General features: G+C 43.3%; 1 protein-coding gene across 1 annotated transcript in view; it reads left to right on the forward strand.

Moving 5' to 3' along the window:
* LOC126183814 (sodium channel protein Nach-like) overlaps positions 1 to 22,532 on the forward strand; it is a 139,185-nt gene that overhangs the window by 97,913 nt on the left and 18,740 nt on the right. The window contains exon 9 of the mRNA XM_049926064.1: positions 11,093 to 11,180. Coding sequence (XP_049782021.1) covers positions 11,093 to 11,180 — 88 coding nt within the window. The remainder of the gene's footprint in view (positions 1 to 11,092; positions 11,181 to 22,532) is intronic.

Below are 22,532 nucleotides of genomic sequence, written 5' to 3' on the forward strand. Positions count from 1 at the left end.
GTCGTGGACTTTGATAAGCCGATGTACAGGATGGCGCGTATAGGCAGGCGGTGGGCGTTATGGAATAATAGGGTAATTTTTAGAGAAAGGCCATTTATTGGCTAAAGCATGTTGAAAGGGGCTACATAGGCCTAGGGAGGTGAGGGCGAGCCAGAGCTTATAATTTGGCGAACACTGTTCGCGAAGCTACCGAAAGTTGTTGCCTGCCAAAACTAAGTCTACAGTGCCGCAGCACCGGGAGAAGCGGGAGATGTTCGATGCTACAGGGCGTGCATCCGACTCGCGGGTGAGCAAGAATACAAGAAGAGACCGTGCCCGTCGACGGGCGGCCGGGTATATTCGACGCACCACGCCGCTTCCTCCTCCCTGATTGGTCAGGACCGAGCAAACCGTGCGGGCGGCATGGATCTTTCCAGAGCGTTGCCTGCTAAGCGACGCCTGGGGCAGCGTTACCTCGTTAGCACACGAGAGAGGCGCGTGATCAAGGTGCCCTTCCTCGGTGCTGACTTCCTGTTAGTAGACCGTGGGAAGAAAGAATTTACAGGCAGCTAACACTGCCAGCCGTGGCTTGGCCGCAATGGAAAAAGGAATTTACCGGTTGGAGGCTCATTTAATAAAGTAAAATCCCTTATCGTCTGGCTCATACTTTACACCGATGTCAGTTTGGGTGCGCTGTTTTCTCAGGCACGCCACAATAGAATGGGGTTCGGAAACGGTAATTTTCTCTAATTTGATAGAATGACAACCAGTCACGGGTCTTTATTGGACGATAACTGCTTTGTCGCGCTCCGCTTATTCCATAAGAACGCCAGAAGTCGAAAGAAAGACACTGCTGCATACTCCTCTCTGTTCTGCGGACGCTGCGGCGAGACTGGGTTCAGACTTGGATGGAGACAGTACATGGATCTCTGGCTGCGACTCTGGCGCTCCATAGCTGGGCAACTTCTGCTTCGCTCCGATGTGTCTAAGATGGAGTCGGTCAGGTATCGGGTCTTTTTTACGATCGTCGTGCTAACGTTTTACTTCACTTAGTACCATTTTTCATTATTTTCTTATTCATTTACCGGATGTGTATAAATTATTTGTGCTCGAGTGTCTTCCATTTGAATAATGGATGATCCTGGTGTTTCAGATCACGAGCATCGTGTGTCGAATGGCGACCAGCACCGAACTTGTTGTAATATCCATATCAAAGTCGAGCTGAAAAGGGTAAATAGCTTACAGAAATGTTTGATGCATCACTGAATGCAGCTTATATTCAAGGTTTCTTCCACAATTTTGTGCTTCCACATTTTGTTCATTACAGTGCCAAGTGCCCGTTTTTAGGTTCTTGTATATCTGATTAGTACCCCTCCGTGTAGCGTGGATAAGGCGATTATCTGTGTCATATCGGTGTAAGTTGCTCCCAGCGTAATCCCTGGAGGTAATACTTTTCGCTCCATCTTCCCTTATTCCTCTTGAGCCACCTCGTAGGTGCATAAAGTATGAATTTCATAGGTTACTGCTTTCACGTGTATATTGACAGTTTTTTAGAACGTATCTTTCCTGGAGATGCGATTTGCCCTACTTGTGTACATACATTTGTAGAATAAACAGTGCAGTGACTCAACTTCCTTTTGTTACAAGGGGCGGTCAAAAAGCTTCCGTCTGAGATTGTTGCTGCAGCGTATAAGCAACGCAGCTGACTCTGATATTGCTATATAATTACACTACTGGCCATTAAATTGCTACACCAAGAAGAAATGCAGATGATAAACGGGTATTCATTGGACAAATATATTATAATAGAACTGACATGTCATTACATTTTCACGCAATTTGGGTGCCTAGATCCTGAGAAATCAGTACCCAGAACAACCACCTCTGGCCGTAATAACGGCCTTGATACGCCTGGGCATTGAGTCAAACAGAGCTTGGCCGGCCGGTGTGGCCGAGAAGTTCTAGGCGCTTCAGTCTGGCCGCTACGGTCTCAGGTTCGAAGCCTGCCTCGGGCATGGATGTGTGTGATGTCGTTATGTTAGTTAGGTGTAAGTAGTTCTAAGTTCTAGGGGACTGGTGACCTCAGATGTTAAGTCCCATAGTGCTCAGAGCCATTTGAACCATTTTTTTCAAACAGAGCTTGGATGGCGTGTACAGACACAGCTGCCCATGCAGCTTCAACACGATACCACAGTTCATCAAGAGTAGTGACTGGCATATTGTGACGAGCCAGTTGCTCGGCCACCATTGACCAGACGTTTTCAATTGGTGAGAGATCTGGAGAAAGTGCTGGCCAGGGCAGCAGTCGAACATTTTCTGTATCCAGAAAGGTCCGTACAGGACCTGCAACATGCGGTCGTGCATTATCCTGCTGAAATGTAAGGTTTCGCAAGGATCGAATGAAGGGTACAGCCACGGTTCGTAACATATCTGAAATGTAACGTCCACTGCTCAAAGTGCCGTCAATGCGAACAAGAGGTGACCGAGGCGTGTAACCAATGGCACCCCATACCATCACGCCGGGTGATACGCCAGTATCAGGGAGACAAATAAACGCTTCCAATGTGCGTTCACCGCGATGTCGCCAAACACAGATGCGACCATCATGATGCTGTAATCAGAACCCGGATTCATTCGAAAAAATCACGTTTTGGCATTCGTGCACCCAGGTTCGTCGTTGAGTACATCATCGCAGGCGCTCCTGTCTGTGATGCAGCGTCAAGGGCAACAGCAGCCATGGTCTCCGAGCTGATAGTCCCTGCTGCTGCGAACGTCGTCGAACTGTTCGTGCAGATGGTTGTTGTCTTGAAAACGTCCCCATCTGTTAACACAGGGATCGAGACGTGGCTGCACGATCCGTTATAGCCATGCGGATAAGATGCCTGTCCTCTAGACTGCTAGTGATACGAGGCCGTTGGGATCGAGCACGGCGTTCCGTATTACCCTCCCGAACCCACCGATTCCATATTCTGCTAACAGTCATTGGATCTCGACCAACGCTAGCAGCAATGTCGCGATACGATAAACCGCAATCGCGATAGGCTACAATCCGACATTTATCAAAGTCGGAAACGTGATGGTACGCATTTCTCCTCCTTACACGAGACATCACAACAACGTTTCACCAGGCAACGCCGGTCAACTGTTGTTTGTGGGTGAGAAATCGGTTGGAAACTTTCTGTTGTGTTAGCAGAAGAGCCAACACCGTGTTACGAGTGGAGGCCGAAATGCACGCGTTTTAGCTTACGCAGTCTAGCGTGAGGAGGGAAGAACCATACTGACGTCAGGCCTGGAACATGACAAGAAATGAGAATTCAGAAAGCGGACGTAATTAGTTTGATACTTAACTTTAATCCATTAATGATGAACGTCGCTCTTGACGGTACATGATTCACAATATTATCTGTTCAGAATACATTCTTGAAGATAGTAATTATAGTAACTGAATATGGCGCCTTGCTAGGTCGTAGCAAATGACGTAGGTGAAGGCTATGCTAAACTGTCGTCTCTGAAAATGAGAGCGTATGTAGACGGTGAACCATCGCTAGCAAAATCGGCTGTACAACTGGGGCGCGTGCTAGGGAGTCTCTCTAGACTAGACCTGCCGTGTGGCGGCGCTCGGTCTGCAATCACTGATAGTGGCGATACGCGGGTCCGACGTATAGTAACGGACCGCGGCAGATTGAAAGGCTACCACCTAGCAAGTGTGGTGTCTGACTGTTACACCACACTTTCCTCATGTCAGCACGTTGTAGGTGTCGCCACCGGCGTCAACCTTGTGTGAATGCTCTGAAAAGCTAATCATTTGCATATTACAGCATCTTCTTCCTGTCGGTTAAATTTCCCGTCTGTAGCACGTCATCTTCGTGGTGTAGCGATTTTAATAGCCAGTAGTGTACAACAAGTTCCGTGCTGGTCGCCATTCGACACACGATGCTGGTCCATCTGAAACACCAGGCTCATCCATTACTCAAATGGAAGACACTCGAGCACCCGGCCCACAGCTCTGATCTCTCCTGTGCTATTATCATACTTTTGGTCCCCTAAATAACCCCTCGAAGTGTCGATACCCGTTAGACGAGGATGTGCAGAGAGCAGCTTCGGACTTCTTGATGTAGCGGGACACGGTGTTTTAGAAAACCGGTATCTCCAACCTGGTGCGATGATGGGTTGATTGCCTCGGTGCACACTGTGATTTTGCCCGATTGGCATACCGATTATGGACTGTACAGCTGATGAACCGAAAGTTTTTATTTGCCCCTTATATTACACTGAAGTGTCAAGGAACTGGTATACTTATGATAATTCAAATACAGAGGTATGTAAACAGGCAGAATACGGTGCTGCGATCGACAACACCTATATAAGATAACAACTGGGTGGCGCAGTTGTTAGGTCGGTTACTGCCGCTATAATGGCAGGTTATCAAGATTTAAGTGAATTTAAACGTGGTGTTATAGTTGGCGCACGAGCAATCGGACAGCATATCCAAGGTAGCGATGAAGTGGGGAATTTCCCAAACGACCATGTCACGAGTGTGCCGTGAATATCAGGAATCCAGCAAAACATCAGATCTCCGACATCGCTGCGGCCAGAAAAAGATCCTGCAAGAACATGACCAACGACGACTGAAGTGAATCGTTCATCGTGACAGAAGTGCAGCCCTTACGCAAATTTCTGCACATTTCAATGCTGGGTCATCAACAAGCGTCAACGTGCGAACCATTCAACGAAACATCATTGATATGGGCTTTCTAATCCGAAGGCCCACTCGTGTACAGTTGATAACTGCACGACACAAAACTTTACCCCTCGCCTGGGTCCGTCAACACCGACATTGGACTGTGGATGATTGGAAACATGTTGCCTCCTTGGGCGAGTGTCGTTTCAAATTGTACCGCGTGGATGGGCGTGGATGGGTATGAGACAACCTCATGAACCCATGGACCCTGCATGTCAGCAGGGGACTGTTCATGCTGGTGGAGGCTCTGTAATGGTGTGAGGCGCGTGCAGTTGGTGTGATACGGGACCCCTGATACGCTTTGACAGGTGACACGCACGTAAGCATCCTGTCTCATAACCTGCATCCATCCGTACCCATTGTGCGTTCCGACGGACGTGGGAAATACAGCTGGGCAATGCGACACCCAACACGTCCAGAATTGCTACAGAGTGGATCCAGGAACACTCTTCGGAGTTTAAACACTTCCGCTGACGACCAGACTCTCCAGAATGAACGTTACTGAGAATATCTGGAGTGTCTTGGAACGTGCTGTTCAGAAGAGATCTCCAGCTCCTTGTACACTCTCGTATGTATGCAAATCCCAGTAGGATTCATGGTGTCAATTCCCTCCAGAACTACTTCAGACATTAGTCGAATCCATGCCACGTCGTGTTGCGGCGCTTCTGCGTGCTCGCGGGGGACCTACACAATATTAGGAAGGTGTACCAGTTTCTTTGGCTCTTCAGTGTATTTCTCTAGCTAGGTAATGTCTGCCACTGTTGATTACTGATTATGCCAGATCAATCAGCCATTGTTCATGTGTTGTTGTTGTTGTGGTCTTCAGTCCTGAGACTGGTTTGATGCAGTTCTCCATGCTAATCTATCCTGTGCAAGCTCCTTCATTTCCCAGTAACTACTACAGCCTACATCCTTCTGAATCTGCTTAGTGTATTCATCCCTTGGTCTCCCTCTACGAATTTTACCCTCCAGGCTGCCCTCCAATGCTAAATTTGTGATCCCTTGATGCCTCAGGACATGTCCTACCAATCGATCCCTTCTTCTAGTCAAGTTGTGCCACAAACTTCTCTTCTCCCCAATCCTATTCAATACCTCCTCATTAGTTACATGATCTACCCATCTAATCTTCAACATTATTCTGTAGCACCACATTTCGAAAGCTTCTATCCTCTTCTTGTTCAAACTATTTATTGTCCATGATTCACTTTCATACATGGCTACACTCCATACAAATACTTTCAGAAACGACTTCCTGACACCTAAATCTATACTCGATGTTAACAAATTTCTCTTCTTCAGAAACGCTTTCCTTGCCATTGCCAGTCTACATTTTATATCCTCTCTACTTCGACCATCATCAGTTATTTTGCTCCCCAAATAGCAAAACTCCTTTACTACTTTAAGTGTCTCATTTCCTAATCTAATTCCCTCAGCATCACCAGACTTAATTCGAATACATTCCATTATCCTCGTTTTGCTTTTGTTGATGTTCATCTTATATCCTCCTTTCAAGACACTGTCCATTCCGTTCAACTGCTCTTCCAAGTCCTTTGCTGTCTCTGACAGAATTACAATGTCACCGGCGAATCTCAAAGTTTTTATTTCTTCTCCCTGGATTTTAATACCTACTCCGAATTTTTCTTTTGTTTCCTTTACTGCTTGCTCAATATACAAATTGAATAACATCGGGGAGAGGCTACAACCCCGTCCCACTCCCTTCCCAACCACTGCTTCCCTTTCATGCCCCTCGACTCTTATAACTGCCATCTGGTTTCTGTCCAAATTGTAAATAGCCTTTCGCTCCCTGTATTTTACACCTGCCACCTTTAGAATTTGAAAGAGAGTATTCCAGTCAACATTGTCAAAAGCTTTCTCTAAGTCTACAAATGCTAGAAACGTAGGTTTGCCTTTCCTTAATCTTTCTTCTAAGATAAGTCGTAGCGTCAGTATTGCCTCACGTGTTTCAACATTTCTACGTAATCCAAACTGATCTTCCTCGAGGTCGGCTTCTACCAGTTTTTCCATTCGTCTCTAAATAATTCGCGTTAGTATTTTGCAGCTGTGACTTATTAAACTAATAGTTCGGTAATTTTCACATCTGTCAACACCTGCTTTCTTTGGGATTGGAATTATTATATTCTTCTTGAAGTCTGAGAGTATTTCGCCTGTCTCGTACATCTTGCTCACCAGATGGTAGAGTTTTGTCAGGACTGGCTCTCCCAAGGCCACCAGTAGTTCTAATGGAATGTTGTCTACTCCCGGGGCCTTGTTTAGACTCAGGTCTTTCAGTGCTCTGTCAAACTCTTCACGCAGTATCGTATCGCCCATTTCATCTTCATCTACATCCTCTTCCATTTCCACAATATTGTCCTCAAGTACATCGCCCTTGTATGGACCCTCTATATACTCCTTACACCTTTCTGCTTTCCCCTCTTTGCTTAGAACTGGGTTTCCATCTGAGCTCTTGATATTCATACAAGTGGTTCTCTTTTCTCCAAAGGTCTCTTTAATTTTCCTGTAGGCTGTATCTATCTCACCCCTAGTGAGATGAGCCTCTACATCCTTACATTTGTCGTCTAGCCATCCCTGCTTAGCCATTTTGCACTTCCTGTCGATCTCATTTTTGAGACGTTTGTATTCCTTTTTGCCTGCTTCATTTACTGCATTTTTGTATTTTCTCCTTTCATCAATTAAATTCAATATTTCTTCTGTTACCCAAGGATTTCTACTATCCCTCGACTTTTTACCTACTTGATCCTCTGCTGCCTTCACTGTTTCATCCCTCAGAGCTACCCATTCTTCTTCTACTGTATTTCTTTCCCCCATTCCTGTCAATTGTTCCCTTATGCTCTCCCTCAAACTCTGTACACCCTCTGGTTTAGTCATTTTATCCAGGTCCCATCTCCTTAAATTCCCACCTTTTTGCAGTTTTTTCAGTTTTAATCTACAGTTCATAACCAATAGATTGTGGTCAGAGTCCACATCAGCCCCTGGAAATGTCTTACAATTTAAAACCTGGTTCCTAAATCTCTGTCTTACCATTATATAATCTATCTGATACCTTTTAGTATCTCCAGGATTCTTCCATGTATACAACTTTCTTTTATGATTCTTGAACCAAGTGTTAGCTATGATTAATTTATGCTCTGTGCAAAATTCTACCAGACGGCTTCCTCTTTCATTTCTTAGCCCCAATCCATATTCACCTACTATGTTTCCTTCTCTCCCTTTTCCTACTCTCGAATTACAGTCAGCCATGACTATTAAATTTTCGTCTCCCTTCACTACCTGAATAATTTCTTTTATCTCATCATACATTTCTTCAATTTTTTCGTCATCTGCAGAGCTAGTTGGCATATAAACTTTTACTACTGTAGTAGGCATGGGCTTCGTGTCTATCTTGGCCACTATAATACGTTCACTATGCTGTTTGTAGTAGCTTACCCGCACTCCTATTTTTTGATTCATTATTAAACCTACTCCAGCATTACCCCTATTTGATTTTGTATTTATAACCCTGTATTCACCTGACCAGAAGTATTTTTCCTCTGCCATCGAACTTCACTAATTCCCACTATATCTAACTTTAACCTATCCATTTCCCTTTTTAAATTTTGTAACCTACCTGCCCGATTACGGGATCTGACATTCCACGCTGCGATCCGTAGAATGCCAGTTTTCTTTCTCCTGATAACGACGTCCTCTTGTGTAGTCCCCGCCCGGAGATCCAAATGGGGGACTATTTTACCTCCGGAATATTTTACCTAAGAGGACACCATCATCATTTAACCATACAGTAAAGCTGCATGCGCTCGGGAAAAATTACGGCTGTAGTTTCCCCTTGCTTTCAGCCGTTCGCAGTACCAGCACAGCAAGGCCGTTTTGGTTAGTGTTACAAGGCCAGATCAGTCAATCATCCAGACTGTTGCCCCTGCAACTACTGAAAAGGCTGCTGCCCCTTTTCAGGAACCACACGTTTGTCTGGCCTCTCAACAGATACCCCTCCGTTGTGGTTGCACCTACGGTACGGCTATCTGTATCGTTGAGGCACGTAAGCCTCCCCACCAACGGCAAGGTCCATGGTTCATGGGGGGAGGATTGTTCATGCACGGGGATCATTCTTCTTCAGTTCCATTCCATGAATCTTAATTCACGTATGTGAATAGTGGAGAACGCCGTGATTGCCGAAAAGTCCAGCTAGCATCGGACGTTAACAGTCATGCCGAAGCTCACGACCGACACCTCGCAATTGCAGCAGTGTAGTACCACCTAACCCAACCGAAAATTAACTTTTCAGCCGGCCGGAGTGGCCGAGCGGTTGTAGGCGCTGCTGTCTGGAACCTCGCGACCGCTACGGTCGCAGGTTCGAATCCTGCCTGGGGCATGGATGTGTGTGATGTCCTTATGTTAGTTAGGTTTAAGTAGTTCTAAGTTCTAGGGGGCTGATGACCTCAGAAGTTAAGTCCCGTAGTGCTCAGAGGCAATTAACGTTTTCCTAATTGACACCTGCATCATGAATGTTTTCTCATCGGAGACTATGCGTTGTCGCTTATTCTCTGGTTGGTAAGGATGTACCCATCTCCCGTCACAGTTCGATGGAAAATAACCGTCAACTTCCCGCGCAAAATCGTTCAAGTGCTCCTGAAGCATTCTCTGTTGCGCACATATCTGATCAGCAGACGGCCATCTTCGTACCCTTCAGCGACAAACTTTCCTATACCCAAGGGAATCGTAGATGATACTATGTGTAACCAGATTCTGTTGAATTCTACGGTAATTTGAACACCAGTGACGGATTCTGCGGTCAGTACCTGTTTTCACTGTCTCAGTTGGCACACGATCAGGTGTTCTACGACGCTGTTCGTCGCATCAACTCTGTACCCCATACGCCACCATACTGTGTGTCGAAATTTACTTAGGCTGCTACTATCATTACCCCTCTTTCCAGCGACTAGTGCACTATCCCCTTTCTTTAAATTTTTCTGAATACTGGATCTCCGTTCTATTAAAGATTATAGAGGGTCTCCATCTGACCACAAAAAGCCACTGACACCTCATTCAGTGACGATGTACATACATCGACGATGTAGCGGTCATATTGTTCAAACAACTCCACAAGTGCATACTTCTCGAACACAATACCCATAAGGGGAATTGTTAAGGAAATGCTACTGGTCGCATATTATAATATTCTGTCGTATGAACCTCAGCATTAGTTAGGTTGAAAATCCAGGTAATGAACAATTCAGCATCATAATAAGCGTAATCAGGCAATGACAAAACTACAGACTGTCACTTTAAAGAATTACTTGGTGACAATAACATCCCTCCAAATCTCAAAGGTCGTTGATTTTAAATAGTTAACATATATTTTAAATAACCGTTATCAGATATGGACCGTCTTCTGATGTAGGCGTTTTCACTCTGAATTATTACACAGCTGTGCATGAAAGGCAGTCATGAAAACATCAGGCGGTGGAGATTAGGCAAGTTTCCTGTATTCATTCACTCAGTGATTTTGATGCTAAAGTAGAGAGACGGGATCACAGTTAGAGGGACGATCACTTCAAGAAACACCGTGGTACATTCTTGGACGTTGCGTGATGCTCCATTCGCTGTAACAGTTATTTCATGACCTAACTCATTAGGAAGTGGAACTTATTTAGTCGCAGTAATTTCGGTATTAAAAAGAACAGGACTAGTTAATTAGTTAAGGAATTGGTTACTGATTTACGAGTTCCGTAGCTCAAATTTGCGACAACTCGCTATGATGTGGAGCATGTCAGTAGGTTTTTTGATAAGATTTTTTTTTCTTTCTGAGACCTGACATACGCTTTTCATTAACGTAACAGTATTTTTGCTCCACTCTTAATCTTCATTAAAATTTGATAAATTTAACCTAACCACATCCACAAATGATCTCTTCAGAGGTCGGCCGCGGTGGTCGTGCGGTTCTAGGCGCTTCAGCCCGGAACCGCAGGACTGCTACGGTCGCAAGTTCGAATCCTAGCTCGGGCATGGATGTGTGTGATGTCCTTAGGTTAGTTAGGTTTAAGTAGTTCTAAGTTCTAGGGGACTGATGACCTAAGATGTTAAGTCCCATAGTGCTCAGAGCCATTTTTTGATCTCTTCAGAAGATCGTCTATGAATAAGGAAATATCAACTACAAATGATTTCAGTCTAGTGTTAAGACATTATTTTAAATAGTAAGCAGATTTACCACCATTGAGAAAAAGGTGCTAATGTGAGTTCAAGTAATTCGTCTGTTGCAACGTAACAGTGCTATCCGTTTTAAGTTGAATCTGCATGGTAAATATCAGTTCATTAACTCATTCCAGAACAACATATGGTTTCAGTGTCCTTTAATTGCAGAAAAGTTCCTGGACAAGAATAGACACTGCCACTGCGAACTGGGCTGCAAGAACACCGTCTATGAAGTAGAAAAACTTCAGGACCAAACGTAAGTATCGCATAAGTTGCCTTTATATTTTTCATTGCGACGTAGTTATACGAAGAAAACCAAAATACACTCCTGGAAATGGAAAAAAGAACACATTGACACCGGTGTGTCAGACCCACCATACTTGCTCCGGACACTGCGAGAGGGCTGTACAAGCAATGATCACACGCACGGCACAGCGGACACACCAGGAACCGCGGTGTTGGCCGTCGAATGGCGCTAGCTGCGCAGCATTTGTGCACCGCCGCCGTCAGTGTCAGCCAGTTTGCCGTGGCATACGGAGCTCCATAGCAGTCTTTAACACTGGTAGCATGCCGCGACAGCGTGGACGTGAACCGTATGTGCAGTTGACGGACTTTGAGCGAGGGCGTATAGTGGGCATGCGGGAGGCCGGGTGGACGTACCGCCGAATTGCTCAACACGTGGGGCGTGAGGTCTCCACAGTACATCGATGTTGTCGCCAGTGGTCGGCGGAAGGTGCACGTGCCCGTCGACCTGGGACCGGACCGCAGTGACGCACGGATGCACGCCAAGACCGCAGGATCCTACGCAGTGCCGTAGGGGACCGCACCGCCACTTCCCGGCAAATTAGGGACACTGTTGCTCCTGGGGTATCGGCGAGGACCATTCGCAACTGTCTCCATGAAGCTGGGCTACGGTCCCGCACACCGTTAGGCCGTCTTCCGCTCACGCCCCAACATCGTGCAGCCCGCCTCCAGTGGTGTCGCGACAGGCGTGAATGGAGGGACGAATGGAGACGTGTCGTCTTCAGCGATGAGAGTCGCTTCTGCCTTGGTGCCAATGATGGTCGTATGCGTGTTTGGCGCCGTGCAGGTGAGCGCCACAATCAGGACTGCATACGACCGAGGCACACAGGGCCAACACCTGGCATCGTGGTGTGGGGAGCGATCTCCTACACTGGCCGTACACCACTGGTGATCGTCGAGGGGACACTGAATAGTGCACGGTACATCCAAACCGTCATCGAACCCATCGTTCTACCATTCCTAGACCGGCAAAGGAACTTGCTGTTCCAACAGGACAATGCACGTCCGCATGTATCCCGTGCCACCCAACGTGCTCTAGAAGGTGTAAGTCAACTACCCTGGCCAGCAAGATCTCCGGATCTGTCCCCCATTGAGCATGTTTGGCACTGGATGAAGCGTCGTCTCACGCGGTCTGCACGTCCAGCACGAACGCTGGTCCAACTGAGGCGCCAGGTGGAAATGGCATGGCAAGCCGTTCCACAGGACTACATCCAGCATCTCTACGATCGTCTCCATGGGAGAATAGCAGCCTGCATTGCTGCGAAAGGTGGATATACACTGTACTAGTGCCGACATTGTGCATGCTCTGTTGCCTGTGTCTATGTGCCTGTGGTTCTGTCAGTGTGATCATGTGATGTATCTGACCCCAGGAATGTGTCAATAAAGTTTCCCCTTCCTGGGACAATGAATTCACGGTGTTCTTATTTCAATTTCCAGGAGTGTATAAAATCAAGTTTTGTAATAACTCTTTGCTGATCTAAGATAAATGAGAAATGGAACGAAATCTCTTTCTCTACACAAACACTTTTTCTGCGTTACCCATAATGTTTTAGTAGCTTCATAAAAAATTTTATAGTCACCTTCACACACGAAACGTGTACCTTATCGCCATTTTCCTATCCTTCTGTAAGCTTCTGTATTTCGTGAACGAAATGTGATTTTGATGATGAGATACCCACTTCTATGTGCTCTCACGTCTCTATCTTTCTATCATGTTTTTACGAGTAAGAGGTCATCAACGGTGATGTGATCGTTTCATGGCTAATTAGGTCATCCAATCTGCAGAGATAGTAGCTGTGCAGATTTTTAGCGTTTTGTTGAATTAGTTTGATTATACCTCCTGTTGTGGTTACTGACATGAATTATAATTCCTGTCACCCACTTCTTCAGAGGAACTGAATAGTAATGAGGAATAGAACTGCAGTGGCCCATAGGGAATTTTTAAATCATTGTCATAGATGTTTACTTACTGAACTACTAGTTCGGGGTTAAATATTTCTCTATGAAAAACTCAGTTATCTTCAAGATATTATTAAATTAGTTGCTCACGTGTTATCCCTACTTGTCATGATGAATTAGTGGCAAACATACAGCTGACTGAACTCATAAACGCCGTGATACAGTTGTACTGTCGTGAACTGACTCAGTGAGAAACAGTTGACTATATAACTGACGAACAGCGAAGATTTTGCAAATAATAATATCTTAATTTGTCTGCTTTATACTCAGTTTATAGATACGCTTATGTAATTAAATATTTTGTCATGTGCCCGGAATCGGCACGGAACTCATCTCACAAATGTATGCTCAACTCGCAACTTTTCTTTACTGTAAGAACATATAACACTAGGAAGACAAAAGTGTTTAGTAAAAGATGTTTAGTAACGACCATAATGAAAAGACTTAGACGTTGAAATTTACCTTTTCATTTTATAATAGAAAAATTGCTCTCTCACATTGAAAATATCAATCTGTATACATAAGCTTCTATCCATGGCCAATTTTACAATACAATACGATAAAAAGATTATTTAACACATATAACCCAGGTCGGTCACATAGGAATGTCTGCACCCTAGCACACCTAAAACAAAATAGAAACCATGTAAACTCGCTATGCGCTGTCGGAAGGACAAATCAGACGAGAGTCGCAAATAGTTTAAATCAGGCAGAGATAAGAAAACTGAGTCTGTATCTCTCTACTTGCGTCGTATTACTTATTTTCTTTGGTTGCTACTATACATAGTCTATTCATATCAATGTTCGGGGCAAAGAGGATTGTCACATTTTTTTATTTTTTGTAGACACGTTAAAAAATAATTTACACTATTTGCAAAATCTTCGCTGTTCGTCAGTTATACAGTCAACTGTTTCTCACTGAGTCAACTGTATCACGGCGTTTATGAGTTCAGTCAGCTGTATGTTTGCCACATACATGACAACTAGAGATAACACCGTTGCAACTAATTTAATAAAATCTTGAAGATAACTGAGTTTTTCATAGAGAAAGATTCAACCCTGAACTAGTAGTTCAGTAAGTAAACATCTATGACAGTCATTTAAAAATTCCCTATGGGCCACTGCAGCAGAAGAAACGTTTAAAATAAATATATATTCATTACAGAATAGTTTCAAAATTTTTACGAGAAATGTTACAAAAATTTTTAGTTCTGAAATGCTTTGTGTTTTACACCGTTTTTGACGCCAGTTTGCTCAGCCAACATTTATGTTCATTAGTGTTCGTTCATTTCTGTTTTTTTTTTTTCGTCATATGCGCTCTAGAATTAATTGCCTTTCAGATTGGAAGTGGTACAAGCACATCTCGGCATTCACCCGTTGTCTCGAAAGAAACCTACTTAAACTTCGAGTATGAGGTTTTTCATTGCCGCATTGCTTGCTATGTTAATCAGGGCGATTTGGTGGACCACAAGATGGATTGGTAAGCCGACGAATATTTGGTTTCAAAGACGCAGTCCGCACACAGCAGGTTAAGTGTAAGTGAAGCCTCCAAAATGAGGTAGACTCAAGAGGATGAAAGGGTTCAAAACCAGATCGTACGACAAGCACTAGTAAAGAAAACACACTGCTTTTCCTGCAAGAGTATGTAATTAGTACAGATTTATAACTGAGGGCCTGGTACGGCCAGAGGTACTGCGTGGAACAAAATATGCGAGAAGAGGTAATACAACTCAAACAAATACAACTGTGCCCTTGCGATATTCAATCCTGATTCTTTCGATAGTCCTGTAGTTTCAGTGTGAAATTTAATCACAATAATTCACACAGCTAGAAGTTGAGTCAAGTGTCCCTCAATCGTTGCGTACACGCAGTTTTGAAATAGTGTCATCATTCAATTCATGCAGCTACCAGTTCAAACCATTTTCAATTTCACCATGGTGCGACTCTTGGAGGTGTGGTTGTGACGCAACATCTTCGTTCATTTCTCATAAAAGACCGATTAGAGAGTGGAAACAGTGGAGACACCCAGTGGCAGCAACGCGAAGTCCATGCAGTCACATGAGACGTCTCAAGATGACTGTCGTCCCCATGTCACGGCTAAGTCATGGCAACATTAAGACCAGCCAGCAGATGGGTCAGGTGACACCACTCAGCCACTCGTCTCCTGATATTTACGTTATCCACACCCGTCTCGCGATATCAACAGAATTCACTAAGGGTGGCACCCTTTGACCAGCAGCGTCGCGTATCTGGCGGGTCGACTGACGTACAACTACCAGTCAACAATGTACTCACTCGATTTTCTACACAATTAAGTGGTCTAGTTCATTTTTTAGGCTTTCTTCATAGGAGATCACACGGGCTCTGTGGACCAACGTGTTAAGCACTCCTGCCCCAGAGGCGTGAAGATAATGGTCGGTGTGGGGTTTCTTCCAATAGATGTTGTGTCCCGGTGTTCCATCCAGTTTTCTCCGTACCAGAACATTCAAGAATGGCAGCTGACAGTTTGTTTCACCTTCACTTGAAATGAATTTGGTGTGAATAGAGTTCAGGTGTTGCAAGAAAACTTTAAGCTCATCAAATGTATTGTCAACATATCTGTAAAAGACTGTCAGTTTTAATGGTCTGTAAAAGACTGTCAGTTTTAATGGTGCTGAGTCTAGTGCCTTATCCTCAAAGTGTTCCAGGTACATAGCGGCCACCACAGGGTCAGAGCACTACCCATAGGCACGCCATCAGTCTGTTCATAGTAATGTCCGTCAAAAACAAAATATGTGGATATGACCACGACACTGAAAAGTTTGATGAATGAGGGCCCAAATTTCTTTTTGAGTGAGTTCCAGCGACTCCTTGAGCAAGGTTCTTGATTTGGTGCTCACATTTGCCAACCTACGGAATCAAAACTAATGTAGAGTGTTAGGCAAGTTGGTACGTTGGCACTCATATTGTGCTCACTATTGGTCTCAGAGGTGTGACCTCGTTGTGTACCTCTGGAAGCCCATAGAGCTTAGGTTGTGCAGCAACACATGGCTGAAGTTTATTTTCTGTCTCTTCTGTAAAATACTTCGGAGAAGTTTATTCGTCTTGTCTGCATTCGACTCGTTGGATCCATCGTCATGAGATTGGAAGCTGCAACGTCTAAGAGTTTGTACATTTGCTCTTTGTGCGGGGAGGACAACAACGTCTGGATCGTCATGCAGAGAACGCAGAGCTGCTCTTTCCCATCTGGACATGTTACGCCTCGGCGTCGCAGACCTGGCGAGAGTACGACACGTTTCTTGCGGTATCTCCTGCACCGTTTTGGGTGGTAGAGTGTAGGCAACATGCTCCATTCCGCTTATGAATTCTGCTGCAGGTAGTGCCGCTGGTGTTGGGGCAATGTTTAAGCATTTCTCAAGGACACACAACGCAGTATCATCAATGGTTTTCTCCTTAAGACCCATGACAATTCGTCTAGTCTCTTTTTTTTCTGTTTGATTGAATTTTGAAGAGTGTTTCATAGATTCATTTCATTGTGCCATGTCTGATTGCGCCCAGGTCGAACATTCAACCCACTCCCAGTAACTGGGGCGAGCAAGGACACCAATTCTGGATGCAAGTCAAAGTTTTAACGTCCTATAGAGCCCAGCTAGCGGCGTGTGTCTCTGATGATGGCATGTTATACCATCGGAAATTCGTTCTATAACGATTATTTAATACAGTTGCGTGCCCAAGAGGCTTTCAAGCAATATATTCGAAAGTAAAACCTACAAAAACACATAAGTACAGCTTGCGAAACTTTTTTTCTCCCAGTACACTATTCAACTAGGGATCTTTGGTATTTGTTTTCTGGTACTCCAAGCATAAGTTTCCGTGGTACACAATTATTACATATATGACATAGGCTATTCATAGCTTCCTCAAGATTGAACACATATGGAAATCATGAACTGTGTCTACTATCACAATAAATTCCGATTAATCTTCTGCATTTACAGACGATCTGTGCAGCGAGATTGGTTTCTGGGTGGTATTTTGAAATTAGCACAGGGTTAATGTCTTGTTTTTGCAAGAATTGTTTCTCTTTATGGCTTGTGAATGTACGTACTTCCATTGCGTGATAAAATGGATCTGTGATAACTGACTTGGGATATATCATTCAATATATGTTTGACAACGATCTCCATTGTAGTTGTACGAGTACCATGCATCCTTACACATAATAAGAAGTACTACGTACTTTACACCTGTTCTACTTTGCGGCAAAGACCGCAAACATCAATGGGCATAAGCTGTAGTGCATTGGTCAGTGTAATAGGGTGTAACTCTCCTGTCATGAAGATATTCTGCGACTTGGTGTTCTGACACATGAGACACATGCACAAGAGCTTTTTTACTTTCATGCAGATCTTTGGAACGTAACAACACTCTCCCAGTTTCTTCACACATTTTACCACACTGAACTGTCCATAAGCATAATTGGTTTATGAGATCAACATTCTTAAGCCGTAGCTGGAATGCAGACACATCACGTACCTGGTCCTGGGTGATTCTGATGTTGCAAGAATAATACACCACTGTGTGTCTGATAGAGTGCTGTCAGGGCTTCTGTCGGGTTGTGTAGCAATGGTCCTTTATTCCCTGCCAACGTTCGTCAGCGTCTTGCATATCTGCCATATTCTAGCACAAGTTCAGGAAATACCGGTGGTTAATGTCTACTTTCATAAGCTATATTTTGACATGACATGGGCGCTTGATCGAGGTTCTCAGACAGTCGTGAAACTGCATTAGCTACTACTTTAAATTTGCCTGACATGTGAAAGATAGTGAAGTTATATTCCTGTACACTAATGACCAACGTTCTAAACATGCATAGAGTAATTTAGTGTTTAACAGTAAGATTAAGGTTTGGTGCTTACAGTATACAATTGAATGATGCCCATACAGTTAATAGTGGAACCTCTTAAAGGTCCACACAATTTCAAGTACTTCAATCTCAGTAATGTAATATGACCACTACCAGTTGGTTACTAAGCGACTGACGAAACCTATGATATGTATCACTGGTCTGCTTCAGTCTTACTAATCTGCAACGAAGATGCATCACAGCCAAGATTTGACACATCTGTCGACAGACAGAAGTCTCTGTTCATGTCAGGATAACCAAGAGTGTTTCAGCTACATGAAGTTTGCTTTATGCAGTCAAAGTCCTTCTGACAATCATGTCACCAGCACCTGTGTGCATACTTCTTAAGCAAACTGCACTACTGAGTAGATGATTTGGCAAAAACCTCCAATAGAAGGATACAAGACCGACAAATGACTTAAAGTGTTTCATTGTGTTGCCAACAGGAATGCTCTTAACAGCACTCAGTTTGCTTTGGTCAGGTTGTATATCCTCCGGTGAAATAATATGTCCCAAATAGTTGATATTGCATGTAGCAAATTTTGACTTCTGAAGATTGACGGTAATTCCAAAGTCCTTGAATCATAGCAGAACATTACACAATAATGCGAGATGTTCCCGTCACATAGCCATTGCAATAAGCATATCATCTATAAAGACTCTGATTAGTTCTTGTAAGTCAGGGCCAATGACAGTGTCCAAGGTAGCTGTAAACACACTAATAATAATATTTAAGCCAAACAGCAGCGCCTTGAATTTGTAACTGTGGCGAGCGAATAAGAAAGCAATATATTTGTGACTCCTTTTCCAAGTAAATCTGCCTGTATGACAAAAGCAAGTCAACTCTGGTTAACAATTTGACACCATAGGAACTCTGAATCTTTTCTTTGATGTTTCCTGGGTGGATCCATACAGGAACAAGGATTTTCTTCATTTCTGTGCCATCTAGAACAAGTCTGACACTTCTGCCAGGTTTCAAAACTATTAATACTGGACTAGAGTATGCGTTCTGTGAGAAATCCTAAATTTCCCAAAATATCATCTTCCTGATCTCCTTAGTAACAGACAGCCACTTGGTGCGGGGGACACTATAAGAACCTGAAAATATGTTTTTTGAAGACAGGCATCCAGTTTAGATTCATATCTGCACATGACTCCAGGTGGTTCTTCAAATACTACTTCAGATTCTTCCAAAACATTTATGAACTCACTTCTCTGAGTGTCAGATTCAGTAGCTTTCTACAAAATGGCTTGATTCATGGCAAGTGGTTTCAGTGCATTCAGCAGTTTATCGTAAGTGAGCTTGCCAATGTATTGTATTTTTACTGTTTGGCAAACAGGCCCATGGCTCACACCACCATGATTCAAATTGGTGATGATGTGGTCATAACTTTCATACGTAGGTGACCAGCACAGAGGTCGACCCTAGAATTTTTCTGGCCTAATTCTTACCAAACATTTTTGCCGTCAAACTATTTACTACCAGGAACGAGTGCTCTAACTTAAAGTCCTGCGACTTCACTGGCTTAGGTCTGGGGCTGGCATCCATTCACCAGGAATGTTGATACCTTTCACAATTTCTTCTAAGGAAACCCGCCAACAGGGCACTTAATTAAATGTGTGTTTCTATGACTGTAATTACAGATATTCTTGCAACCATGACATATACAGCAGATTGTACTTCAGATTCATAAGTCTTTGTACAACTGTTGTCTTCGACACACAATGAATCATGCTGATCTGAACCATGACCATACTGTACTAAATTGACTGTTGAGTCAGTCATGCCTCTACCATCGTCTATGACCTGTCTGGCAGGGCTAGATCCAGTGACAACTAGTTTTCCTATCTGGTTTCGGTTCACAATGCAGCTCTACTATTCCCATGCCCTGGTTCAGTCATTTGATCGATGTCAGTTCTCATTTACTATTCTGATGATTTTGATAAGCAGGTGAGTAATGACCATTATAGCTATTTCTCCATGGATGATTTGGTGATCTAGGAGGACAGTTAACATCTTGCTGGTTGGCAACAGTGTTGCCGAAATGCAACACGTGGTGTGGGCTACTAGAGAATGAGCAGAAGACTATGTTTTGAGAATTCCCCTCACAGCAGTGGTGATCGTTGGATATGTTACAGTGTTCCCGGTGCTGTAATGCAATTCATTATGGTAACGAGAATTATCATTGTGCTGTGGGTGAACACTTGCCATGATGTGTGTATCTTCCTGAATTAGATCAATATTAACGATGACAGACAAAAAGTTATCTGTGTCATCTTCTGGTGCATCAAGAAGTTTTTCTCCAATATGCATGGGAAGTTTAGCCTTGAGTATTCTTATGATTTTCTGGCAGATATTGCCTCATCACAGTATTTTCTTTTGTATGTACTTTCCAAAATAGTTAGACTACCTTGTCTCTCGCTATATGTCTCAGGATTGAAAACTTCTTTTCTTAGCCTTTCTTGGATGCCTCACGACCAGTACTTCGCCAGCAAAGTTTATTCGAATTCGTCTAAGTAAGGCATTGTTATATAGCTTCTGTGCTCCATAACGCCACACTTGCCTGTATATGTCTGCTGACAAAAAAGATGCATTTTTGTCCATTCCAGGATCCTGATAGTGTACCACGGAAAGCGCTTACGAAAATAACAGGATGAACCAATTATTTGACAGGTAGGAATGCATTAAATTGCCTACTCTGCAGAATGTTCTCCACCAATAATTTATGTACTAGTAAGGGTTGTGTATTGAGAGCGTACGCCACATTATTGGTGGGGGCAAGTGCATTTTCTGTCCGTCTACTTGGTCTAGCCTGCAGTACTTTTGCACAGTTTGGGCCATTAATTGATGCTGAATCAATTGATGATGTATCATCATTGATTTTATGTACGTCCTGCTGAAGTGCGGTAATTTTTGTGCTGTCGAGTCAAGCCAAGTCTCTGTCTCTTTCTTTATGGGTTTCTGTAATCAGATAATTTATGGTCTACGTGCTTAGTGAAGCCGTTATGTTATTTCATTTCAAAACTTGGATTTTGTTGTTCGCCATCTCCCCAATGGATCTATATATGTATCCCTGGAAGGAGGTGAATTTATCTTCTTTGTCTTGAGGATTTTAGATTCTTTTTCATGAGCTATCCACTACAGATTTTCGGTAAATGTGTTGTATTTTGCTGCTTCTTGACTGATGGACTGTTGCTGTTGATCTGCTACGTGTTTAATTCTTTCAGACAGTTCCTTATGGGAAGCTGTCTCTTCTTCCGACATCCGCTTTAAAGTAATTTCTGTTTCACACCGAGCTGCTGTAATAGACATAACTGAGGAATGCAATTGGTACGACTGGCATGAAGCTTTTCTTGAGCGGAATACAATTTGGTCCGACTGGCAGAAAGCTTTCCTTGATTTTTAACAACGTGTTAAACCATTGTTTTAGTTTTAGTATTGGATTTTTCGATTTTTGTCATAATGAGCGTTATATACTGCAATTTTTAGAACAACAAATCTATTTCATTAACTGGATTAGCAGCTGCTGTATTTTCAAAAGAACCTGAAGTAGGCTGCTCCTTGATGTTTCGTACTGTTCAGTTTCACTATCAGAATTTCGATCACTGTTTGCGCTGACGTCATCAGCAAGCTGATAATTTTCAACTTCAGTGAGCTCTGTGTCCACATGCATAGCATTTCTCTCAGCAGGAGAGCGAATATTAACTGGCATTTTTAAGGTAATAATGCCTTAATCCACACACTCAGAAAGATATCGTATAACGATATAACAATTTTGTAGCAGTAAGTTAATGGTTATGTTAAGTCCAAGCAGTCTACAACAATGAGAATAAGGCACGTAAGACAAACTCGCATCTACTGAAGCTATGTGTCATGTCAATAAAGAAAGCAATAATAAATCTAGTTACTTTAATTATCCGAAAATTTGTGTGGGCAAGTGGCGAGAAAAAATTTTGAATGAAAAAGTATTTCTGTTTTCTTGACTGTAAAGAGTGCTCAAAATTGCAAACGTATGAATTAGCACAAGGAACAGACTGCCTTTTCTGCTGAGGTCCCTCACCAGGAGTCACCTTAATTTTGGTTATTCGGCGTCTGGCTTGTGATTTCCTTGTGGTATTCCTCATCTCTGACCCAGTATTTTATTTGAGCGTACCAAACAGGAAAACAATAAAGCATTATCTTGTGAAAAAATTCATTAATACAATATTTCTAGATAAACAAGAACTATTTCCTAGAACAATTAAACAAGCTCTTTGGCAATTCATACTTAATTGACTGATAGCTGCTTCATCTAACAACTTTCACACTGTTTCTTAACCCATCTTTTTTATACTAAATTTATAGATACTTTTATGTTATGAAATATTTTGCTGTTTGCCCGCAATTGGCAGAGACGCCATTTCACAAATGCAGGTGCAACTCGTGGATTTTCCTAAATACAGGAAAATATTAAAACAAGG

Source organism: Schistocerca cancellata, chromosome 4 (genome assembly GCF_023864275.1).
Source record: "Schistocerca cancellata isolate TAMUIC-IGC-003103 chromosome 4, iqSchCanc2.1, whole genome shotgun sequence".
In the NCBI taxonomy this organism is placed as follows: domain Eukaryota; kingdom Metazoa; phylum Arthropoda; class Insecta; order Orthoptera; family Acrididae; genus Schistocerca; species Schistocerca cancellata.